Source organism: Cicer arietinum, chromosome 4 (genome assembly GCF_000331145.2).
Source record: "Cicer arietinum cultivar CDC Frontier isolate Library 1 chromosome 4, Cicar.CDCFrontier_v2.0, whole genome shotgun sequence".
Classification (NCBI taxonomy): Eukaryota; Viridiplantae; Streptophyta; class Magnoliopsida; order Fabales; family Fabaceae; genus Cicer; species Cicer arietinum.
Genome location: NC_021163.2, coordinates 10,293,594 through 10,311,205, shown reverse-complemented (window position 1 = coordinate 10,311,205; position 17,612 = coordinate 10,293,594). Strand labels below are relative to the sequence as shown.

The 17,612-nt window shown below is 29.4% G+C and overlaps 2 protein-coding genes across 2 annotated transcripts in view; both read right to left on the bottom strand.

The window, feature by feature from the left end:
- The window catches only part of LOC101507700 (uncharacterized), an 8,286-nt gene extending 4,734 nt beyond the window's left edge, over window positions 1-3,552 (bottom strand). The window contains exons 1-3 of the mRNA XM_073367490.1: window positions 1,987-3,552; window positions 196-613; window positions 3-59 (exon numbers count right to left, since the gene is read on the bottom strand). Coding sequence (XP_073223591.1) covers window positions 3-59; window positions 196-613; window positions 1,987-3,103 — 1,592 coding nt within the window. The 5' untranslated portion in view covers window positions 3,104-3,552. The remainder of the gene's footprint in view (window positions 1-2; window positions 60-195; window positions 614-1,986) is intronic.
- Window positions 3,553-5,036: 1,484 nt separating this feature from the next.
- LOC101507392 (protein IQ-DOMAIN 3) lies at window positions 5,037-7,971 on the bottom strand. Its single transcript, XM_004496271.4, has 6 exons — window positions 7,868-7,971; window positions 7,684-7,767; window positions 7,254-7,586; window positions 6,749-6,976; window positions 6,190-6,312; window positions 5,037-5,872 (listed from the first exon to the last, which is right to left on the bottom strand). The coding sequence occupies exons 1-6, from the start codon at window positions 7,877-7,879 to the stop codon at window positions 5,198-5,200; spliced, it is 1,455 nt and encodes a 484-aa protein (XP_004496328.1). The 5' UTR covers window positions 7,880-7,971; the 3' UTR covers window positions 5,037-5,197.
- Between the last annotated feature and the right edge of the window lie 9,641 nt (window positions 7,972-17,612).

The window sequence follows — 17,612 nt, the reverse complement described above, 5'->3', positions numbered from 1 at the left end:
CAGGAATTTCGACGGATGGTGGGACGGCGACTACAGTCGCAGCTTCAAACCAAATACTCCTGAATGTATAATCATAACAAGAAAACAGTTATCTATATAGAGGATGAATCTTATTCATTGTGATGGACTTGGTATCTAACACATAAAAGGGTAAAAAAACACAGAAAATCAACCAAACTTTCATATTCCTTTTACCTAGGATCCTCTTGAAGACGGTCTGAGGGAAGCAGAATCATGAAATTACGGAAATGTCCATATGAAATAGACTCTTCTGTGTCTGCATTTAAAAATCGCATCATAGCTAAAGCATTGTCTTCATTTGCAGGCAGTCCTGAACTCTTTAGTGACTCCAATATTTCAATTTTCTTCAATGTCCCTGACTTGGTTAAACACAAAGAAGTGTATGCGCGAAGAATTGTTGGCTCCTTTTGTTCCATGAATGACAAGAATTGCTTCCAACCAAAAGACCTAGAAAATAAGTGACTTCTAGTACGGCTCATAAATTCTTTAGCATATCTTCGTGGAAGCTTTCTCTTTCTCATTGCAATTTCTAAATCTTCTAAAGTTACTTGGCCATCACCGTCTCTATCCAGCTCCTCAAAGAATCTCCTCCCTGTATGATTATAATGCAGATGAAAAAGAAGTGTCAATGTGTCATTCCAGAAAACAAGTGTATTTTTCAAATTAAGTATATCAAATAACTGCAAAATCTGGAAATAGAGAACAAATTTCAAATTGCACTGATATATTATGGAATTAGATTTTTATATAAATATTTTTATATGTAGGATGTAAGATAGAACAATACCTAAGCCTCTCTTTCTTAATACTTTGATACTTGCATCCTACCTCATAACCTCTCAAGAGAAGCTCATCAGATATTCAGTTAAATCAGTTCAAAAACCATAATTCTAACTCTCAAATAAACAGGACCAAAGTGTGCTAACCTCAACAAAAAGAAACCCCTTTTTTCTCATGTTTATTTTCTCTTTTATTTTGAACTCGTTTATGTTTTTTCCCAAGACTGAGCTACCTTTTTATGAATATTTTCGATGATACAAAATCAAGATATATTTGTAGAAAGATTATTCAGATAGACTAACACATAGTAAAGTAACATAACAAGCAAAATTGGTTCTCTTTGGCCACTGATAATCGGCTTACAAAAATATTATAGCCCTACACGGACATGATAGAAAAACATGCATGTATATACTTCGACAAAATAGAAAAATGAGTACAATACTAACTATAAATTAAACATAAACTATAAGCTAATAGCCAATATCGTCGTCATATGGATCAAGGGATTCATACTTAAAATTTTACATATACTCTTTAATATTTGCTTATATGGATTCCAGGCTCGCTCACTAGATCAGTATTCTCACAGATCACATACCCTATACATGAATACAACGACAATGGACTATCAAAGTCTCTTCCCACTAGACAGGGTTGGCCATGTGGATCAAATGATGCCATAGTATCCTATCATGAATCATATCTAAAAATGGACCATTTAACTCGAAGATTTTACTTATAGTTTTTCGTGAGTTTCCTCTATACCTAACGAATGAACTATCCCTTAGCCAAAATTCATTTCTTACAGGTGCTTCAATAGGTCTTCTTCGCACATGTCCAAACTCCAGACATCCTGTACAAATGAAGCTATCTTTTTTTTTTCCATAAAGATTTCATTCCTAATCTTATCTTTGCTAGTATGACTACTCATCCATCATGCCAAAATATCATCTCTCGAACACTTATCTTATTTTCTGATTGACTTTTAACTACATAACAGCTCCACATCCATGCATACCTACATATTTTATTCTATTCCTATGTACAGGTGAATACTAATAAATGCACAATTTGAAATAATAAAATTCCACCATAGTCGAAGGGTTATATGTTATACCAAGCAATAGCCTAAGTTGCAATATAAATTTAACAATTTTCCCATTCAATTATAATATGTCGCACCTTCGGACTCTGTGTATCTAAAGAAATCTTGTACAGAGAATAGCTTCTTCTTATCAGGATGGTCTTTCGTTGTTTTCCCCAGCTGTGGTAGCAGTTCAATCAACTCTGTCAATGAAACAGTCGAAAGCGTAGTCTTTAAACGCTCCACATTCGTTAAAGGAATACTGAATATGTTTGAGGCAACCTTCTGCGCCGAAATTCCCACACTTTCTTCCTTAGTTTCATCATTAACACTATTACTATTATTATCTCCACCTTCATTTGTTGAAAGGCTTTCTTCTCCAGCTGCACTCGATGGCACACCAACCTTTGCAAAATTCAAATTCCCCAAGAAACCATTCACATCAACTTTGTGCTCTTCCAAGAAGCTTGTGAAAGCATTCACATGACCAAAAGGAGCTGAACAAGGTTGTGGCAATGAAGTTTTCACACAATCAAAATCATTATTATTATTCTCTTGCATTCCATTGATTCCATGATCAAGACTCTGAAGTGTATGAGATAACTGATCAAAGATAAAACCTATAAGGCATTCAATGGAAACATGTTTTCCATCTTTTTTCCTCGCAACTTTTTCCTTAATTGTTCTAGCAAACTGACCCTTAGACTCATTATTTTTCACTTCAAATGCTGAAATACTTTGCTTCATGCATGAACAAACCTTATTACTATTATTATCTTCATCAGACACTTTCTGAAACCTCTTTTTCCCAGATTTAAAAGGAATTGGCAAAGACTGAATAAACCCATTAACCAACAAAGACCAAGTCACAGAAAATTGCAAGCAATTGGTACAAGAAGACCCATTTTCATTTTCCTTAACCACATGAGTTTTATTCCCATTCCCTGAATTCTGTGAAAACATACCCAAAATAGCCTTAAAAGGAACCTTCATTGATAACCCTTTTTTCTTCTTCACATCACAGATCTGAAATTCACCACCATCTCTCACTTGAGCAACCAAACAAACACCATTTCCTCTGTTCTTTGCACCTGCAAAACAATGCTCAAGATCCTTCGCAGCTTTACGAAAACCCACTTCAAGTGGTGACAGCGATTCCTTCATAACTTGAATGGAATTGAAGAAAGACTCAACTGGGTCGTTAGATGACACCATTTTTAATCAACCCTTTGAAAAAGTCGCAGTCTTTTTCACTATCTTGTAAGAAACAAAACAACAAACAATTTGCAAAGACAAAGAAAAAAAAAGATGTTGTATCAGATTATTATGAAAATGAGATTGAAAGGGATAAACGAATTGAGCTCAAAAATGGAAAAATAATCTATTTTTGAGTGCACAAAATCGATGAAGATTGGACATTTTGGTTCGAGATTAGCTTCATTTTGATGTAGAAAAAATTACAGATTATGATTGGTCGGTGAAAGAAACACTGAGGAGAAAGAAAGGAAAAAATCAAAAGGGAAGAATTTGGATAAGATTGGGAAAAGATAAAGAAATAGTGAAGCGGTGGTTTTGGTTTTTGGACAGAGTTTTATGTTAAAGACTGATATGAATGGCAGAGGAAGAAGAACGATGAGTTCCAAAGAGTAAACAAAAAGGCCAATTTATTTTTCTAATTTCTATCAATAAAATTATACTATTGAGTGGAAGAAAATAAAAATATGTGTTGCCATAATAATAATAATAATAAAATATATTTTGGGAATCAGGATAACTATAATAAGTTATTTTTGTGGATAACTTCTTAATAAAATATATTTTTTATTTTTAACTATTTAATATTATCGTTACCAAAAACTTACTTTATTTTTTATATTTATATAGTAAAAAAGATACTTTATATAAATATAAATGTACTGTAATATATTCCTAGTAAATCATTAGTTGGTAATGAAGTGATTGAGGGAAAGTTGTTAATGAATTCAAGTTAAAAATTAATTATGAGGAAGTATATATTGACAAGACCTTGACCTTATTAGCTTAAGGAAAAATTTAAATAATCTATTTAATATAATTGTAAAATAATTATTAGTACAATTTCAGTTAATAATATTTCTCCTTATTTATATTAATTTTGGAGTAATTTGAGTAACGTTATTTATAGAGTGTATTTGATTTGTTAAAATACAATAGATTAGATAGTACAACTTCAATTGTAACATTTAATTTAAGAAAATTATGAGCAAGAGACACAAACTGATAAAGAAAAATATATAAAAGGGAATGTCTTGGTTATACTTATATTGTTGGAGTTTATAGATTTATTTCCAGAAAAGGATTTTAATAGTTTTAAAGAAATTAATTTTTGGAGGGTTATGTTATGGATAATAGATGGTGAATAGATAGTAGCTGACGCAGCATTGTGTAGGACGGACATTGGGGACACCGGGGTCAGTAACTGTAGGGTCATTGCCCTTCTTGTTATTAACGATCCTTTTATTACATTATTAATTAACCACTTCAATCACTTCAATTAAATTCAATCAAATAGTATTAATCTTATCCATCTAATCTACAGCTCGTGTTGTGTTTTCAAATGACGGAGTAAACTATTATTATCAAATTATAATAATAGTTATAATTATTAGCTAAAAACAACAAAAGAAAAAACAAAATAGGCTTGCTTACACAAATATAAAAGCGTAAATTGTATGGACATAATGAGTTGCCAAAGTTTTTTAATGGATGGATTATTGCCAAGTGGTTATATTATTTGCCAATACCTACCATTCATTCCTTGTCAACCCACAATATTTTATTAGGTTTTTTATTTTTCCATGGATTATTTGAAGTAATTATATTCAAAATGCATCGGACATTATATATTACTATTAGGTTTTATGTAAATACACATTAGTATAATGTAATTTCTATTCTAATGAAAACAATTTATAATAATGATAAAAAAAAATTGTAATCTAAGGACATATGTTAGTCTTTTTCATATAAATAATATAGTTAAGTACAATATTATAAATATAGTTAAGTACGATATTATCAAAAGAAAAAGGTTTTGGTGTTTCATCACGAAGACAATTGTATGAATAATAAAATGATCATTTGATTAACCAATTTTTGTTTTGTCGACATTAATCCTTCCCCATGGCACCAACAATATTTTTTATATATGAAGAATGAGTTTGATATAGACAATTATCAGCACCTTTCAATTTCATTGATTCTTCTTCATCCATAATATTCTATTCTATATATATATAAAACTTAATTATACACCAATTAATGTGATATCTACCTGCTCCCTCCATTTTTCACTTTCACTTTCTCTTGAGGGACAGTAGCAATATTCTTATTAGAAGAACTCATTCCCATAGAATACCTTCTTAAACCAGATGGAGAAGCTGGAAGAGAAAGTTGCTTTTTTGTAGAAGCAACAACTCCTTTCTTCTGCATGCCAAATGATGAACTTTGGATTTTGGATTTGGAATTTGAAGCCTTTGTGTGTGAAGGTGACTTTGCAAGGCTTTCATCTTCTTTCACCGGAGACACCGCAATGCTATGTCGTCGATTGTTTCCGGAGCTTTTGTTGAATGTGGTATTTATATCAATATCACCACCCCAAGAACCACCTCTTCTTGGACTTGAAGATGTTTTTGATTTAGCTTTTGTAGGTGTTGTAGGTGTGGCCTTTGAAGCTAGATTTGGAATACTTGGTTTTTGGTGTGGAGATGGAATTTTGTTACCATTTTGATTTTGATCTCTTAGAGCATACAATTTGGAGATTTCACCAACTGACATGGTATGGCTTGCAGCACCTTTTGCTGATTTATGATTCTTTTGATCTTTTGCGTTTTGTCCTTCCCATGGCCTTGAAGCCATCCATCTGTCAAGCCAATTCCAGCCCCAATGAGGATTGTTTGGATCCATAAATGTTGCATTTGCTGATTTTGGGTTCTTCCATGTTTGCTGTTAGATAAAAGTTATAGGTTACTCATATGAAAATATTCATGTCTTTTCAAACAAATTTGGCGTGCAAAGGCGTCACAATTACTCCTAATATTCCAACTAAGTTGACACCTCAGGAGGCAACAATCATCAGCAGCATGCCAAGAATATCATCAAAACAGAAAGAAAAAAAGTATTCATTTTTATGATTTTTGGCTACTTACCAAAATGAACAATTTTGTGCATTTGACACTAAATTCAATCCAGAACTTGTCTTTCTCATTTTTATTGAAATCTAAAAAAAAAAAGACTAGAAATAAAAAGAGGTATGTTAGTACCTGATGTGTTGATGCATAGGCCAAAGCCTTTTCTCTTCTCATAGCAGCAATTTGTCTGTTCAACAATTTTGCTTGGATTTGCTCCTTTGATTGTGAACTATAATCCCATTTTTCTCCATTAGGCTGCAAATGTATTTGCCACTTCAGTACAAATTTTTAAAAGCAGTATCAAACATTCAACATGTCATATATCCTTATTAAATTCAAAAAGTAAGATCGAACAAATCAGTAAACAAACAAGTGATGTTAACATATTAATATTTTCCTAAGTTTTGAAGGCTGATATGAACAAAAACGGCACAACTAAGGACAGTAGGAAATAATTAAACAAATCTTCTAAAAACAATTCATAAACCAAATGGTTTGGTGTCAATGAGTTTCGGGGAATGTCGAACCAATAAGAGTACCAGAGTTCAAATCTTGGATGGAGCAATCATTTTCCCCGCTTTAGTTATCTATCGGCCGAACTCTGGATTACAGAGTTATTTTTCTCCGTAACGAGATGGTCAACACTCAATATCATAAAAATAAAAACAATCAATATTGATGAAGTACTTACAGCAGCTTGTAATTTATCAAGTTCCTTTTCACGTTTCCTCTGAAGTTGTCGTTGAAAAGATTGATTCTCCTCAGACAATCTGATCTTCCTTGCACTAACTTGTGACTGCAATCTTGAAAGAGTTTGCATGCATTGTAATGTGGTAGCTGCTTGTCTTTGAACAGATTGTCCTTTTACCAATGCTTTCAACCTTGCCAAACCTCTCAATCCACGCAATGTCCTCCTTGCCTAAAATCACAAAACCAAAAACTATCATATATATAGGATGAACAAAACTTTTGAAATAAATTCAAATTCAAATTCAAAGTTGTTATATCCCAGTTACGCTGAGAACCTTGATATTATTCACATTTTTATTCACTTTTTTCATTCGTCATGAGATACTGAACTTTTTTATATTTGAAAAATGTGTGGGACACGGACTCAAAGGACTCCTAGACTAATCTATATTCGGTCGAAAAATAAGTAAAGTTTATTTCTGATATGATTGAAAGTCCATTCATACCAAGTATCCACGGAAAGCGATTTGAATCTTGATAGCAGCAATTTCTTGATTTGTTTTACCAGGGTAACGACGAGGAGAACTTGTGCGAGCAGCCTGAGAAGCAGCAACGGCGGCTCCGGCAGCAACAGCGGTTGCTAAAGCCAATGAAAAAGCTTGTTTGCTTTGTTGATCATTATCTGCCTCATGAATATTTGGTTTAACATCTTTTCTTGGAGGAAGAGATGGAACATGAGAAACAACACTAATTGGTGCTCCTCCTCCACATGCCCATTCACCATCCTCAAAATGTTGATGATGCCCAAAACATCCTAACTTTGACTTATGATGTTGTTTCTGTTTTAAGAAAAATAAAACACAAATTGGTTCAATTAAACTCTTTTATGATTTTTCTTTAATCAATATCAATATCAATAATGTTTGAGATTAAAACCTGATCTTTTTTAGAATCAGAAATGAAAATTTTCTTCACCGAAGAAAACCAACCTCCTTTCCTCCCCATTTGCGATTCCTTTATCTTGATGATGAAAAAAAGAAAGAAATATAAATGAATAATAATAACAATAATGAAAGAGTTAAAAGAAGAAGAGGAGTGTTTAATTTTCACATTACAACACCTTTCTTTGCATGAGAAATGCAAGCCTCTTGGAAATGAAGGTACGTGCCCTTGTGAGATGAGAAGGAAAGGACAAAAGGAGGGAAGGGGAAAAAAAGTTCAACAAATAAACTGTTATTACAGCAAGGATTGTGGTTAGTACTCCTAATTTTAACGTTAACTCATCAAAATTAATTCATAACAATCTAACAAAATTACAACCTTCTTTGCTGTCTTTTCAGTTTTTCTTTCATGGAAATTAATTTTTTTAGACTTTATTCATGGTATTTAATTTTATTTAGGTTTTTTTTTTATTAAAGAAATTCATCACCATCAATATTTTTTTAATGTACATAATTTAATTTTTTTCCTTATAATTTAGTATTATCTATGGAGTAATTATAAAAGAGTTGCTTTTTTTTTGGAATAAAAATAATTACTTACATCTCAGTCTGACATGTGCAAATAAAATTGTCTTACACCAATCTATATGAATTTATTTTCTACTATTAATTCAATAATAAAACTTATTAATGCAACGTTGAACATAAACTTATCATGGTACAAGACTAGCATAAAATTGGTTTTAATTGACCAATATGCTCTCTATAAATCTCATTGGTAGAACAGTCTATAAATCTATATGGTAGAATAGTCTGGCAGAGTAGAATTATGATATGGTCTAACTCCTAACTACATAAAATTTGGTCATACTGTTAGATATGAAATTTGGCAAAAGAATCTACTTGGTTAATTTCAGGAAAGACGTGCTTCATAGTATAATAATCCAGCTGATGCAGGATATTATAAATCTGAATAACTAAGAAAAACAAAGATGAGTAATACTACACCCGTTTATCAATATAGTGAAACCCCAAAGTCCAACCAAAATTATTGTGCATCATCCAAGACAGTAAACAAAACCAAACAATAAATTTTAATTTAATATTAATCATTCTTAATTTTATCATTTAATTTAATAAGCTGTGAATGTCACACTCAACTTAGGAACTAGTAAGTACTGAGTAGTAAAAGCTACCCCTACATTTGGCAAGTACAAAGCAAAAAAGTCAATGAATAAATAAAAGATTACAAATGCAAAGCCTAAAAGTAAACTGATGTAGATAGATATATGCACTATATATGTAGAACAAATTGCTGCTAATCAATGAAAATCTTCTCTAATATGAATGCAGCTGACAGTATCACCCAAACAGATCAAAATAAGACCCACAACCTCCCAAATCTAAATCAGTCCACTACACCAAATCCAATGCTTTAACTAAAATGGGCAATATTCAACCAAATTACAAGGACAACATCACTATGATTTAGAATTAGAACAATTTCAGGAACATATCTTAGATCAATATTTATATAAATTAAATTATTTAAGGATGAATTTTCAGAAGAATTAGAATTCAAATCCTTACTGAAGAAAATTATTTGTTAGATTTTACTTATTTTTCTGTCGAACTTTAAATTATTAAAGTCTCGTTCTTTTGAAAATCAGAAGATTAAAATAAAACAAAAAATATATATTTGAGAAATACTATATCCTTTAATAGTTTCCTAAATAAATGACTAAAAAATGTATTTTAAAAATTGATGCATCCGATATAAAATTTAGAATAAATACATCAATTTTTTAATTTTTTTTTTTAATATTTCATACTCAATGTGTAACAAACATTGAAATCACAAGAATTAAGAGGCATAACGTGGCTCAGTTCACACAAAAGCAGCCGTGACTACATCATTAGCAAGTTTACTACTACTATTACATCCTAAAACTAATGAAATTGACTTCAACATCTTCCACATCCCTTTACTATTCTCATTCTTCTTCCTCTTGACAACCTCTTTCCCATTCTCCGGTGCCGGAAACATCGCCGCCGGCTCCCTCCTACTCTGTCTATTTCTAATGTCATTAAGTTGCATCTCTTTAGAATACATCCTTGAGCTTGATGACATCCCAAACAAAAACAAAAACCATCTTGATTTTGTTGCACACCTCACCAATGAAACCTTACCCCCCATTGTTGTGTAGTCACATGTAAAACTCTTTATATTCAAACTTGATTCTCCTTCCTTGCTCTTCAAGCTACCAATAATAGGCTTTGCTTTTGGACCAAGATCACATTTTTGTGTGTTGTGAGCAACACTTTGATGATCTTTGAAGGGAATGAGTTTTCCACAGAAGACAATGTTGTCATGAGTTGATGGGGTGGTGAATTCTTCACTAAAAAATTCAAACAAGTTATCATCATCATCATCATGGTTATAAATTAATTTTGTGTTTTTTCCATCTTCTTTTGAGAAATCACCACATTGAGTTGAAATTGTTGAATTTGGAAGATCACAAAGTGATAGAGTTTCATCTTCTTCATCTTCATATTGATCTTGTAGCAAAGTGTTTTCTTCATTCCTTGCTTGTTGTTCTAAGTACAATTCTTTAGCCACCATTGAGGGAATTTGTGAAGAATATTTTCTTTTTTTTTTCTTCCTAAAGGTTAATGATCTATTAATCAGAATTTCCCAATATATATATATATGAGATATAGAGATAGAAAAGTTAAAACTAATTTATTGATGTCGATGCCTTCTAGATGAATAGGAATAAATATTCAGAAAAATAAGGTACTCAAATTAAACATTGAAGGAGTATAGTATTCCTAGTATAATATCATCTAGAAGAGCAGGCGCCAAAGGCTAAAAACTGAGGTCATATTAAGGCTGAAAAAGTAATTATATATAATTTCTAGATGAAATTGTACATTTTCTAAAGGTAAAATATATTTTGTTTAATGGAGGCTATTTGGTTTGTTTCCACATGTATGAGCTAAGTTTTGTGTTTGTCACATAGCCTCATAGTCAATACCGATGTCCCACACCAGCTCCTAGAGGAGCTTAATTTATGTAATGTTTGATATAGTTGACATATTTGTGGAGCCGGCATGTTTAGCAAATATGCATAATGCATTATACTTTTATTCCTCTTTGTATAAAGATACTCAACATTAGTACATTGGCAATATTGACTTGTTTTTTGTTATTTTGTGCTAACAAGTGAGGACAGAAGACTTGATTTGTCGTCTCTGACTTGCTTTGCAAGACTATATAGTTTTTTAATCATTTATTTTATTATATAGCCTTGAATTAACAAACTTGAAGCTTAAGCAAAACATGCTTAAGAGCAGCAATATGATTTCATAAACAATTTGAGAGTGCTATTTTTGCTTTTTTTGGGTGTATTAGTTTTTTATTTAGTTGATTAGGTGGTTGATTATGGCTTTAAAACAAAGGTGATTTAAACAATTAATCACATTCAGCTTTTGGTCGAGTGTAAGATATTAAGGGTTGTTTGTCTTATCAAAACATATTTTGATATATATATATATATATATATATGAATGTGAAGTACTCTTTAGATAACCATTGCGATAAAGACTATGAAATGTTAAGTATAGACTATGTATTTACATAAATAATGAAAACAATATTTTTGGTATTTTCATTATTTTAAATATATAAATAATTATTCACTTTAAGAGTATTTTAACTCTTTGTTGATAAATTAAAATGGACACATTTTAAAAAATTAAAATAGAAAATGTTTTTTAAAAAGTAAACCAGATCCAATAAACCGAATAGCATACCTAATTTCCCTCATTCTTTATTTTTTTTTTATTAAAAAAAATTGTATTAAATAAAACGTTGAGAATGATAACTACCCGCCATTGGAATTAATTTACTAATTAATCATACAAGGCATATTTTCTACATATAGTATATTGCAAAAATTTAAAAATAAACATGCTATAAACATCAAGAAACAATATAAATATCAATTATGTATTTTAGGATCTACGAGATATTGATTTATCAAAAATATTAAGGTTTTAGGAATACCTTCATAACTACTCGTCTCTTTGTGGTAATCGTGAATAATATACAAGCATCAATCCTTAAACACAAGATGAAAAGAAGCTCTTAATATCAATTGATTAATTATTTAATTTAAATCTATTTAATCTTGTTCTTATAATAAGATCACAAATCTCTTTCTTTTTTAAAAAAAAAGATATGGTAAATTTCATCAGATTCGAATCTAGGACAAGATATCTAACCTAACAATATCGACTTTTGTCAATAGGCTTAAAGAGAGTATGATAACAAACAATTCTATTAAAGCACTTGTTGACAAATAACTAATATAATTATAAGAGAAAATATATGCTCACATAATGTTATTGAAATATAATAATTAAATAAAATTTTCTAACACCCACATCATACATAAAAAATAATCTAACAAAGAAAAAATAATATAAATTTAACTTTTAATATTAAAAAAAAAAAATGTGTTCACTCTTTGACAAATGACCTTATGAGAATGCTCTTAATTTGATCAAAAATTTTGAATGATTTTTTTTCACGAGAACTTGTGTTTTGTCAGTTGATTTTTGGTAAGTGATATGTGAAAAGAAACTTTATGTAAACCACTCGGTGCATTCTGAAAAATGAAATCACAAATACAAACATTTAAGCTTGAATTGGCATAAAGTGCACATTATCTTATTTATACCCAGCCCTTTGGATTTGATTTGAGGTCATATATATAAACTAAATTTTTATCATATAAAGTTTATGAATATAAACTAAAATAGTTTAGAGAAGTAATAGTAAAGTTTGATTATATTTGTTGTCTTTTGTATTTAAAAAATCGTCGATTAAGATGATCGGTTTAAATATAAGATCACTAAGGTAGTTATTTTAGTGAATTATTCTCTATATTCTTAAATATATGGTTGGGTTAGTTAGTCTAAATAGATTTTGGAGTTTTTACGAAAACATAGAATCTAAATAAATTTTGGAGATTTTACGTAAGCATGGAACGGAAATATAAACTCACAATAAATTTAGATTTTTTTTTTTTTACTTAACAAAGAGGTCTAAAAAACTATTAAAAAAATTACTTCATGAAATGATCTTATATTCTAACAATTTCAACATAAAACAAATAAATCTTATCTAAAATTAATTTTAAATTAATTGATTTTATTATCAATTAAAAATATATATAATACAAAAGATTATATTAATTTAATAAATAATTTTATATTTTAAAAGTGTTCAATTTTTTTAATAATTTTATTTAAATACTATGATAGACTTGAAAATGTCTCGTGTTAAAATTTATGTAAATCTCTACATTTATTGCTTCCGTCATGGATTCAGATAGTAACAAGAAATAAAAAATTAATAATTGCTTGTAATAAGATAAAAAAAATATTGAATTTACAGGCATTAATATAGAGGAGTATTTGGATTAAGTTGTAAATTTAGGTTTTGATATTATTTATGTTGACGAATTTGGCCCGTTCCAATTCGTACAACATTTTTTTTTTGTCAACTGATTGCGCTGGATGTATAGATTGAAAGTTGAATACATTCATTTTAAATTTGAGGTTTTAGAAAGCCCAACCCTTATATTTTCTTCTAAGAAAGTTCTTTCTCATCTCAATTTTTCTCAAAACTTTTTAAATTTTCTCTGGATTGATTAATCTGGAATTATATTGGTCAATCTTAACATATACTTTTGTGTATTTGAAAATATTAATAGGTAAAAAAAAATTTATTAATCTAAACATATACTTTTTTATATTTGAAAATATTAAAAGCTGCAAAAAAAATACTTTTTTTAATGCAATAAATCACATGTACAATAAAACATTTTTTTTTTCTATGCACCTCTTGATTTTGTTTATTGTATTGTTTTATTGAGTGTAGAATAGTATCAGCAGTAGTTAATAGGTAAGAACTATGTCTAAGGTTTACTTTTTTTCTTTCAATAATTGTTATTTATATGGTGATAGTATGAGTTTGGCATAAGTCCACTTAGTCTTTGTTTCGTTTCGCGTCTACTTTGTTAATTTCGCTTTCCAATATTGTTTCCAACGTAATACTGTGAAGTTTCATTTTGTAACTTTTGTTTAGACGCACGTTTAGAAATATCCTACTACGAAAACAAACAGTGCATTAGTAAATAAATCGTGTGTGAATTTGCTTTAGTTTTTTCATTGTGATTTTCTAAATCTAAACTACATTGAGGTTCTCAATGTGAGTCTTGGTGTGTTGCCTCTCCAAACTATGATTTACAAAAACTAGTTCGTGAGAGATGTGGGTGAACAAATATTCAACATTATACTTTTATTGTCAAATAGTTTAACGATTAGACTAACAGTTGAATTATACTTACAAGCACAATATCGTGTTTTTAAACTAAAAAAAAAAAAACAGGTGATGTTTAGATTCATTTTATAGGTGTTAATCTATTTCCGCTATGTTTGAGTGTGTTTGATTCTATGATGAAAAAATTGGTATTAAATAAAATAATGAAATAAATTTGATTTTCATTAAAAGTGGATTGAATGTAAACAAATTTGTAATACATTTACATAATTGTAACTTATACAATAAATTTAGAAAATTTTATATTACAAATCATTTATTTTATTTAGTTGTAACATTTACTTCTTTATATTTTGTCGTAAAAGTATGAGTATTTGGGTGAATGAAGTGAAGAGAGTGTATGTGTGTCGTCGTGTGAATAATTGAGGAGGGGTTTGTGAAGGTTTTGCTTTTATGGTCCCCAATCAAATTAGCAAACTCTCGGATATCTTATCTTTAGCCTTGGACCACTTTATAATTGAACTTGGAATACTCATTTTTTGACTTTATAGTTTTACTTAGGAACTCAATGTTTCCCCCTTGTCCCCAAACAAGACAAGTCATATAAATAAGAATTTCTTAATCTGATCAATAATAAATTATTCAACTAAAAAATTATGATAATGTATAAACTCATTGGTCTAATAGAGACACATATCTTTAAAATTAAAATTAAGAGCGATGAAGATAATAATACTATTAGCAGTAACTAACTAACATAGAAAATCAATTCGAGGTGTTATATCATACTCCATATGAAAGAGTGCATGAATCTTGTCTAATATCGTAAATGTGAGAAATATTTCTTCTTTATCATTGTCCCCACACAAAAATAGTCACAAAGTACTATATAAGACGGTCCTAGCTTATAAAATAAATTTAGATAGTTGATTATTAAAACAAAAACATTATTCAAGTTGAATTGTTCTAAACCTGTTTAATGAATATATATATATATATATATATATATATATATATATTTAGAATTGGTGTAAATCAACTCTTATTCCTATAGTTTAACATGACAAATATTTCTTGAATAAATATTGTCATTCATTGAAAGTTCGGTTAGAAATAAACTTGATATGTAAAAAAATATTCTCTTTCGTTAAATTAAAAATATTGAAATAAAATATATTTTTTTATAAACAAAAATAATAGTGAGGAAATGGTGCCACAATTTAAGATAGGAGAGATTTTATGACTCATTCAACACTTATATTTCTCTCCTTCCAATGGTATTAACAGAAGTCAAATCTACAACCTATTGAATTCAATACTCGTTTTTTTTATCACTAGACCTAATTATTTGAGTTCAAAATATTAATGTTTAAAAAAATAAAATAACAAATTCAAACATAAAAATTATAATAAAATAAAGATAAAATATCTTTGTAATAAAAAAATAAATAAATAAAACAACGTTGTTGGTAAGGGAATCGTTTCAATTAGGTTCACGTCGTTGATATATGTTAACAAAATACCAATCAAATATTATTAAATAAAAGTAAAAGAAACAAAGTATGAGAGACGAGATCAAAATCCATGTACATTAAAAAAAATAAAAAGTTAAGAAGATGACTCATATTTATAAAAATTTCCTCGCATATGAAAGGAGGAATTAAAATCCACAAACAATATATTGGATAGAAATACCAAAAGATAACCTATTGACGCAAGCACTGCTTTCGATAAATGTGAGAGCAAAAGAAACACATGTTAAAGTTTTTAACGTATCAACGACCAAATATTATGTGAATCTTCATTAGAAACAATTTCAATCGAGATAAATTTTTTAATGATCCGCGACACGACCTAGTTTGATCATGCTCGACGCAAACCACGAAAGGACAAATCTTCACGGGTTTTGATCGATACAAAAACAAGTGAGTCGCCACACAACAATTTCAAATAGAGTTTTTTACCATACATCCCCCACTTACATCTACTACCTTCAATTTATATAAAAATATAATTTTATTTTTTTAATTTAATAAGATTTTAAAATATTCGAAAATTTTAAAAATTTTGAAATGACAATTTTTAAGATTTTTGAAATTTTCAAACTATTTAAAATTTCTGAAATAGAATCCGAAATAGAAATTTTCAAAATTTTGAATATTTTCGGAAGTTTTAAATTTTCAAAATAAGGATTACATTTCGAAAATTTGGAAAGTTTCGAACGTTTCTAAATATGAAAAGATTCGAAAATTTTCAAATCTGAAAAATTTCGAAAATTTCCAAATCTAAAAAATTTCGAACTTTTCCAAATCTGGAAAGTTTCAAAAATTTCCTATTTTGAAAGTTTTAAATTTTTCAAAAGTTTCGAAAATTCTGAAATTTTCTATTTCGAAAGTTTCGAACATTATGTTTTTTGGAAATTTATGCTCCGAAAGTTTTTAATTTATTATTATTTAAATTTATTACTATTTTTGAAATTAGGTATGAGTAGAGTTGATGCTCCTTAAGAAAGAGAATAGATTCTACAGAAAAACTCATCACCGATCAGGTATTAATATTACTGACAATCCATCACCGATAAAATTTTTATTATAACGATATATTTGATGTTTTATTTGAAACATATTTTGTAGGTATTTCCTTCTGAGAAGCTGTATTTGAATGGGCAAAAACCATTGGAACACAAAATGGAATTTTAATTGTTACCATTCGATCAGATAAAGCAACCAGAAATAGGGGAAGAAAAGACAAACTGAGTTTGGGATGCGAAAGAGGTGGAAGATATAAATCAAAATCAAAATCAACGGTAACTTGTTCTCATAAGGAAAATTATCCGTTTACTCTCAGATGTATGCCGTTAAGTGTCGGTGAAGGATGGAAAATTAGTGTTCGTTGTGGAACACACAATCATGATTTACTTGATACTGTAATCAGTCATTCTTATTTGGGGCGTTTAAATGAAGAAGAGAGGAAATTTGTCAATGACATGACACAGTATAAGCTTGCACCCAGATTCATTCTAAATGCTTTGAAAGAGATAAATAAAGCTAATCTCAAAATTCCAAGTCAAATATATAAAGCAAGGAGTACTTATCAATAATCATTGAGAGGTTCGTACGCAGAAATGCAGCATCTGTTGAAGTTAATACAACAAGAAAATTATGTGTATTGGACAAGAATACGAGAGAATTATGATGTTTTGAGATATATAATTTGGACGCATACTGATTGTATAAAATTGTTAAACACGTTTCATTTTGTTTTGATATGTGATAACACATACAAAACAAATAGATATCGGTTACCACTACTTGAAATTGTCGGTGTCACATCTACTAGTTTGACATTTTCGGTTGGGTTTGCTTATTTGGAACAAGAGCGACAAGATAACTTCATCTGGGATTTGAAAAGGTACGAAAGTTGTTCAAATCTGAGACTTTAATTTCTAAAGTTATTGTGACTGATAGAGATCTTGCCATGACGAATGCGATTAGTGTTGTATTTCCTACTTCAATACATTTGCTATGTCGTTTTAATATTGAAAAAAATATTGGGGCAAGATGCAAACAATA